The sequence below is a fragment of the Lactuca serriola genome, chromosome 8 (assembly GCF_051521515.1).
Source record: "Lactuca serriola cultivar US96UC23 chromosome 8, Lser_US96UC23_V15, whole genome shotgun sequence".
Lineage (NCBI taxonomy): Eukaryota > Viridiplantae > Streptophyta > Magnoliopsida > Asterales > Asteraceae > Lactuca > Lactuca serriola.
Genome location: NC_136415.1, coordinates 233,389,567 through 233,398,436, shown reverse-complemented (window position 1 = coordinate 233,398,436; position 8,870 = coordinate 233,389,567). Strand labels below are relative to the sequence as shown.

At 38.0% G+C, this 8,870-nt stretch overlaps 1 protein-coding gene across 1 annotated transcript; it reads left to right on the top strand.

Moving 5' to 3' along the window:
- The first annotated feature begins 5,179 nt into the window (after positions 1-5,179).
- LOC145070935 (wax ester synthase/diacylglycerol acyltransferase 4-like) lies at positions 5,180-8,655 on the top strand. Its single transcript, XM_079017886.1, has 5 exons — positions 5,180-5,591; positions 5,857-6,432; positions 7,597-7,956; positions 8,064-8,201; positions 8,285-8,655. The coding sequence occupies exons 1-5, from the start codon at positions 5,385-5,387 to the stop codon at positions 8,429-8,431; spliced, it is 1,428 nt and encodes a 475-aa protein (XP_078874012.1). The 5' UTR covers positions 5,180-5,384; the 3' UTR covers positions 8,432-8,655.
- The last annotated feature ends 215 nt before the right edge of the window (positions 8,656-8,870 follow it).

The following is an 8,870-nucleotide window of genomic DNA, read 5'->3' as shown; positions in this document are numbered from 1 at the left end:
TCTAGCTCACTCTCCCTCTTCCGAGCATTTGCCTGAAGCTCAGCAAATGTACGGTACGAGGAGTTCGTCGCGAACTCCCAAATGTCTCGCCTCAAGATACTCAAATATCGACTCATCCGTGCCTGCTCAGTGGACACGTGCTCAGGGCAGAACATCGCCCTCTCATGGAACATCCTGGTAATCGCCGTAACAGACTCAGTACCCTGCTTGAGGGTTAGAAACTCCTGGGCCAAACGCTCCCTCTCCACCTAGGGAACGTACTCATCTCAGAACATGGCAGTGAACCTCTCCCAGGTCACTGCCGCAAGCTCAGCAGGTGTAAACTGCGCCGTCACAAACTTCCATCAGTCCTTCGCTCCCAAGCGAAGCTGGTTCAGCGCGAACCGAACCTTCAAATGCTCAGGAGATGAGCAAGTGAAGAAACACCCCTCTATGTCAGAAATCCACCTCATAGCTGCCACCGGGTCCTGGGTCCCATCAAAATCTGGCGGTTTTGTGTTGCTGAACTCCCGGAACAGCAACGCATTACCACCTTGCGGCCTCACGACAGCAATAGTTGCGGTGGCCGCTGCAACAGCAGCCTCAGAAAGAGCGGCATAACGCTCATCGAAGGTCTCAATCAGCGTTGTCTTAATAGACCCGAACATCTCTAGTATCTTTGCCCTGATGGCCGCAGCCACCTCCTCATGGATGATCCGGCGGATCTCGTCATCACTGGTATCACTGCTCTCAGGCATCAAAGGTGTCCTCACCATGATCTACCTCTGAAATACAACATACGATAAATTAGAATCCATTCGAGCATACTCACACTCGACAACTCATCCCTCCTTGATCCTTGGTATTCCAAAGATTCTTACTCGGGTTGTACACCGCTCCGGTGCTTTCAGTAGTACGGGCCCAAAACTACTGTCCGCACCGTATCAGAATACACCCCAAGTCATCCTCTTCGGATCCCAAATTCCAAGTACTCTATCATGCATAGGCTACTCTCTAATAGATCTATCATAAGCCCCTCGCTGCTACCTACTCACTCTCAAGCATCTCATAGCAGCTCACCTCTTCCTAGGCTAAGGCATCACAAATCAGGCGACTCTAGTCCTAATAGGAATACCTAGCCTACTCTAGCATGCGAATACATCATATCAATATCAATATCACATAACATGAGGGTATTTTGGGAAATCACCGTTCGGGCACGAATCGATCGTACACACACTCTGCTCTGCGTTTTTCCAAAATCTTTTACTCTTTTTGAAAATACTTCTCAAATCCTCAGTTTGAGTTCAAATACGCCCGAAGGTGTACTCGAATCCCTCAAACCAAGGCTCTGATACTAACTTGTAACACCGTAAATTTCAAAATAATTTTTCGCATAATATAAAAACATTTTCATTTAATTTTCATAAAAACATCTATGTTTTAAGACTCCAATCCATATCATACAAAAATCCCAAGATCACATATCATAAAAATCCCATGCGTGTGTACAGATCAAGCCGGCGCCTTCCCACGGTCATCACTAGTACCTGAAACAAACAACACTAACATTGTAAGCACAAAGCTTAGTGAGTTCCCCAAAATACCACACATAACACATATTAGCCACTCGAGGCTATAACTCTATGGGTCCGTAGACCCTACTCTGTGAACCCACTGGTTCTAACTCTAGGAACCTTCCGGTTCCAACTCTATAAACATGCACAGCATAAATCACATAGAAATAATGCAGTACAACACATAACATACATATAGCATACAAATACTCTGTCACATAACTCTGATTACCTACTCAAGGTAAAGTATAGTGAGAAGACTCACCTCGCGTATCTCGATAACTCGCAAATCCCGAAAATCACTCGCGCTCGATCCTCCGAGCTATAATCCTCCTATGACACAATATATCTCTAATTAACATTTTCTCAACTAAGGTTGACTGCCCCTATCAAGTCAACACTGGTCAACTCTGGTCAACGGTCAACGGTCAACTTTGACCGGACTCGGCGAGTGCACTAGAGCGACTCGGTGAGTCTATACGTGTTCACTGACTCCCTAGGATCCTCTTTTGACACGTCGAGTACTTCCCTAACTCGAAGAGTTCCACCTGGCATGAATCGCGGGGCCACCACGACTCAACTCGCCGAGTCTCAAGAACAACTCGGCGAGTTCCAGCTCGACTCAGTCCACCTGTCAACCCTCTCTAACTCTCCCTGGCTCACTGATTCAACCCTTAACTCGGCAAGACCACTCGCTGAATGGTTAAGGACAATTTTCATGCTACTCGCCGAGTCTGTTCTTCGGACTCGGCGAGTCCATGCCATGCATCAACTCAATCTCGCTTCTGAGGTCAGATCCACTCCAACAACTCAAAGATCTGGCCCTCCCAAGCACATTCATCACGTAAAGTCACAATCTTGGCTACCATGCAACGCCTACAAGGCTTCTTTTGATGAAATGACCTCTAAAATGGTAACCTAAGTCTCCAACTCAAAAGGAAAGGCATAAAGCATGGCATTTGGGACTCTCTGGACCTACTAAGGTCCAGATCTAGGTACCATATCCCCATGGGACCTCTCTTACTCCAAATACAAGGCAAACAAGGCATGAAGAAACCCTAGATTTCACCATATCAAGAAAAACACGAGAATAAGCTCTGAATGTTTACCTCAAATAGCTTTATCTGCCGAAATGGGAGTAGATCCAAGCTCCCCAACTCTCCTAGTTTGGCCTTCCTCTTCCTTTCTTGCAAATACACACAAAAATGGTGAATAATGGCCTCTTATCTCACTCACAAGAACTCTCAGCTGCTCTGGTGCTTTCAAGGTCGAAGGTAGCCGCAATGAAGGGGTTTAAGGTCCTTTAAATAGGGCTCAAGGCTGGGAAATTAGGGTTTCATTAAACAGCGCGGACTTGCCGAGTCCATTCCTTGGACTCGCCGAGTCCAGGCGCGAACCCGCGTGCAAATCCGCGATCATACTCGGCGAGTCTAGGCTCCAACTCGCCGAGTCTCCGCACAAATTATCAAAAATAAATAAATGAATAATACTTGGGAATCCGGGCTGTTACAATATGTTACCGACATGATACCGCCAGAGCCAGCTCCAGTACTAACCAGACGTACGATGTTGAACAGAGATTGTGAATAAGAACATATACGTATACTACACAATTATTTTGCAGATAATTATATCTACCTACCTAGAGATTTTAAAAGAATGTTTTGTTTGCAGAAAAATTATGTTTCAATGGATAGCCAATGCAATTGAAAGCAGGTACTGTAATTACAGTTGTTTCAAAAGTTAAATATATGTTCTTTAGATTAATAGTTGGTTTAAAAATTAAATATATATTCTTTAGATTATTAAATACTTGTTTTAAAAAATTAAATATATGTTTAGGTATGAATATTTCCAAATGAGGTATGATGCGAGTGGTAAACGACGTTTTACAGGGTTGCCAAAATGTGTTGTTTCAATATGAAAATGTCAGAGCGAACTGCACGATAAAGTTTGTATAGATTGTAGAGAGGTGTTATCGAAACCTTCAGTGACAAATACTTGCACAAACCTTCATTGAATGACATGCAACAACAATATGCAACACATGAAGAACGACATGCTTTTTCCGGAATGCTTGGAAGCATTGATTGCGCAAAGTTGATATGGAGAAAATTATCTTGTGGCGTGGAAATGTCAATACACAAGTGGTCATCTTGGATCGCCTTCGTTAGTATTAGAGATTGTTGCGTCACAACACTTATGGAAACGTTCTTGATCAGTCACCAATATTTCAGGACCTTTTGACAGGAAAGGCACCGGATGCTCCTTTCACAGTAAATAGCCATGAGTATAAGGTCGGGTATTACCTCACATACAGAATATACCCACCATATTCAACATTTGTGAAAGCGCTTCGATACTCGATAGAACCAAGATATAAAATTTTCAAGAGAAGACAAGACGGAGCACGTAAGGACGTGGGACGTGCTTTCGGAGTTCTAAAAGGAAAATGGCACATCGTTGAACATCCGGCACAAACATATGAGTTGAATACTCTACGAGATATTATGTATACATGTATCATTATGCATAACATGGTGATTGGAGATAAAGGACGAAACATTGCAGAGTATTCAAGACCAACGAAAACACAAACAACTTCGAAAAAAATTGGCAGATCATATCTATGATGGCACGAAAGTTGCATAATTTAGATCGAAAATGTAATTTGTTTCGTCTTTTCGTTTTGGATTTTAGGTTTTTAAATTTGTTTTTATCTTCAGTTGTAATATTTTTTATTTTTTATTTTTAATTTAGGATTTAAATTTTTATTTTTACTTTTTAAATGTTATTTTTAATTTATATTATAATTATAAATATTATGACATAAATAAATAAATAAAAGATATTCGGAATATAGAAACTAAAAACATCAAAAATAAATAAAATAAAATAAGAAACGGGTGTTATTACATGTTATTTTGTGTTGTAAATTTCAATCTTGGATGTTATAACACACATGTATGACTAGGATGATGATGTGACACCTTTTGGGTGTGATAACATATAATAATATGTTGCCCACACCCAATAGCCTAAAGTTTGTTGTTCTTAAGTATCGAGAATACATGATATAAACTCATAAAGGGAATGGTCGAAATGTAGTGGAATCCTAGGTGACATTTAATTAGGTGACATTACCAAGTTGACATAATTAATAATTAATGTGATGGTCAATTTAAAGTTTATAGATTTCATGGTGGATATGATACCTTAGTTTCTAACTTGTAAGGCTGTACATTTTTTTACCTATGCCATCTAGATTGATGGTGACATCTTTTTCATTTTTGCAACTTTTAAAAATAGTTAGGGGTGATGTTATTAGCAAAAGAAGGTAAAAGTGGCGATTTTAGACACTAGTAAACTTCTACCGCCGATAAAAAAACAGTAAAAAATAAATAAATAAATAATATTGATTTACATTGGCAAAGGACCAAGTAAAAGAATCTTTCAATTACGTAGTCAAAATACTTTTGGTGGAGGCTAAATGTAAATATGTAATACATGATTTAATAGTACACCGCCTACTATATATCTATGTACAGATGTGCCAGATCGTAACTGTGATTACTGATTAACACCATTGACATAACACACATTCCTTCAATCCAGAAATAATATATCATCTTTAAGCATGATGTACAAACCATGGCAACATACTGCTTTAAATACAACCAAACTTATGTGTGAAAGAGCAACTTTCCAGATAATAAATTGTGAGCAAACCAAGTCAACAAGTACTTATATATTAAGCTTGTAACAAGTCGAACCAGGTCACAGAGTACTTGAGCATTTTGCAGCAAAACACACGACAAAATATAAGATATGGATTTGAGGGTGAAGGTAGGAGGTCTGGAAGATGTGGTACTTTCAGAGCCAGTGAGTCCGACAGGGCAATACTTCAACAGCTCGGTGCTTTCTATTTCTATTCTTTGTGTCTTGGAGTTTGAGAACCCATTTGATGACTCTACAAGCCTAGCACTCGTTAACGATGTCTTTCTTCCCATTAACCCTCGTTTCTCTTCCATTATGGTAATACTGCCTTTCTAACTACTATCGCTACTCTCTTGTTGTCTCTTGGATTGACCATGCAAATGTTGGTTATGGCTCTTACAAATCTATTTCATGTTTATACGAAGTGTAATATGTGTTTAAGATTTAGGTAGGAACTAGAGAAATAGAAATTACGTTGTGAGCAACCAATTCCGAAAAAGTATACCCCATAAATATAATAAATCGATCATGTATTTTTTTCTTACTATTCCATTAATTGCTGGTTGCATGGTTATATGAGCAGGTGGAAGACAAACAGGGAGGGAAGCAGTGGAAGAGAGTAGAAGTGAATGCGGAAGACCATATAAGAATCCCTTGTTTTCCTGAAGGATTATCAACTGAATCATATGATCATTGTTTCAATGATTACCTATCAAAAATGGCGAAAGATCCATTACCACAAACAAAGCCACTATGGGAAATTCATATCATCAAGTACCCAACAAGCAATGCGTCTGGAAACGTTGTTTTCAAGCTTCACCATTCACTTGGTGATGGTTACTCTCTTATGTGTGCTCTTCTCTCTTGTCTGCAAAGGGCAGATAATCCTTCTCTACCATTAACATTGCCAATTTTTCGGAACTCTCTCAAGCCAGAAAAAGTTCCTAAAAGCATAATTAGTCGTGTACCACAGGTACTAAGTTGTGCACTAAACACTGTTATGGATTTCGGTTGGAGCGTTTTAAAGAGCAGTTTTTTGGAAGATAGAAGGAGCCCGATACACTCCGGCAACAAAGGGGTGGAGTTCAATCCCGTTAATATAACGACAATCACATTCTCTCTAGATCAAATCAAGCAAATTAAGTCATGCCTTCATGTGGTATGTAATATATACTTTTACTACAAGAATAAACATCTACAAAAGACAAAAAGCTATAGGAAGAACAAATGTCGTCCCTACAGAGGAACCTAAGGGACAACCATTGTCGCTATAGTGTTGACAAATAAACTTTCACTTGTAAAGCTAAAGTGACGATAAATCGTCACTATTGGTTTGGTAGGAAGGAAATTTTTTCTTTGCGGGTATCCAAAAGCTATAGGCACAACATAGCGTCCAAAAAATAAATAAACGTAAATATATACATATTTTTTAAATGTATTTATCTGGAAAATATGGGACAACGTCGTTTTGTATAAGTGTATAGGGACGACAACATGGGCGGATTTAGTACAGGGCACACGGTGGCCCGTGCGACCCTAGACTTTTCTAGCCGCAGTGTAAAATTTCTCGAAAATTTTCGATTTTTTTTCTACTATCGTACAACCTGTGACTTTCTAGTTATACCCCACTATAAAATCTTATGTCTGCCCATCGGCGACAAGTTATCCCCATAGGGTACATACACAGTAAAATTGTAGAAACCCCTTTTCCTCCTTTAATAGACACCATCATCGGTTCTCTCCCACTCGATTTCTCGGACGATTTGTTCTTGCCTGCACCACGTTGACCAAGTAACCGCTGCCCTTGTCGTTGCTCCAGTGTGTATATATATATAGTAGATTTTTTTAATTTCCTAACAAATGTTTATAATAAAAAACTTGTGAAAAAAAAAAATTTCTTATTTTAGACATTTAGATATGGATATCGATCAAAAAAGATTATATTAATGTATTCATAACTTAATAGAAATTTGTGATGACTAAACTGTAAATGTTGTTACATTATTGTTTTACTTATAAGTTAAATGGATAATGAAAATTATAGTACAATATAAAAAGTTATTAGTATTTATATTTTTGATATATATATTATCTTTATAAATACTAAACAGCTATTAAAAACAAATAAACAAAAAAACCAAGTTATTAAACTATGAATGATCGGTTTTCATTGTTTCTAATATTTTTATGGTTTTTATTTAAACATCTTTCGAATAAAATATGTAGTTAACACATAACATGATGATCCTGTATATTTTTTATGCTATGTATTATTTTTCAGCTTGTTACTTAGTCTCATCCTTCTCAATATATTGTTACACAGACAATAAATGATGTAATTTGTGGAATCATCTTTCTGGGGACAAGATTATACATGGATGTAACGAGTGAAGAAGCAAAAAATGAAAGCTCAACGGCCTTGGTGTTACTTAACACAAGATATATTAATGGTTTCAAGTCTCTCAGTGAGATGTGTCAAAATCAGGAAGCTAAAAGTCTATGGGGAAACAAGTTTGCTTTCTTGCATATTTCATTGCCACAACTTCACCAGTATGATGAGTCCTTGAAACCGCTCAAATTTGTTCAGGAAATACAAAGTATCATCAAAAGGAAGAGAAACTCAGCTGCTGTATATCTCACTGGAATGCTACTAGAATCAATGAGAAAATATAGAGGTCCAGAGGTATGTCTACATAGTTAGCTCTGATCAAATGCATTCTTATATTTCTCTATCTATCTTTAATTATCTAAGTTGTATTGAAATGGCATGGGTACGTAATCCATGTAAAGGCAGCAGCTCAATATGTTCACAACACGATAAGGAATCCAAGCATGGCAGTGACAAATATGATTGGACCAGTTGAAAAGATGGCACTTTCTAATCAACCTGTTAAAGGGTTGTATTTCATGGTCGTCAATTCCCCACAGGTATCATCAATTTTTGCTACTATATATATAATCTCTACTCCATTTAACTGATCTAGCTTGGGTTTTGCATACTGATTCTGCAGAGTCTAGTGGTGACGATAATGAGCTACATGGACCAGTTGAGGGTTACTATAGGAGCTGAGACAGGTTTCATAGATCCTGTGAAGTTTCGGACTTGCACTGAGAAGGCTTTCAGCATGATATTCGATGCTGCAATGAAGTCTAAATGACATGATAGTGATTTCAATCGGTGATATTCGTGAATTTTGTACGTCACTTCATGAAAAGAATGTTGATCTTCATTACAACTTATCTCATTGGATGAGGTAGGCCTATACATAAATTACAAGACGGTAATGTTTGGATTGTTTATTTATGTGATTATGATGTAATTGTCATGTTAATCTTGTTATAATATTTATTGTTAAATTCTCATATAAATTTCATTGTTGTTTTTGTAATCAATGATAAATGTTTATTTTAATGTTTTATTGAAATAATTTGGTTATCGTGTGTGTAGGGTCATCCATTGTTTTTTACTACTCACTAAATGAAAAGTCCTTATTAGTGACTAATTTTTAGTGACGACCTAAACTTTGGCCACTGAAAGCATCTTTTAGTCACTAGAATTTAAGTGGTCACTGAGTTTTGGTAATTCTACAAATTTAA

Excerpts from the sequence above, each read along its gene's own strand:
- LOC145070935 (XM_079017886.1), top strand. The coding sequence starts at position 5,385 with ATGGATTTGAGGGTGAAGGTAGGAGGTCTGGAAGATGTGGTACTTTCA. Across the intron at positions 6,433-7,596 it reads TTAAGTCATGCCTTCATGTG|ACAATAAATGATGTAATTTG; the intron begins GTATGTAATATA and ends ATTGTTACACAG. Across the intron at positions 7,957-8,063 it reads GAAAATATAGAGGTCCAGAG|GCAGCAGCTCAATATGTTCA; the intron begins GTATGTCTACAT and ends ATCCATGTAAAG.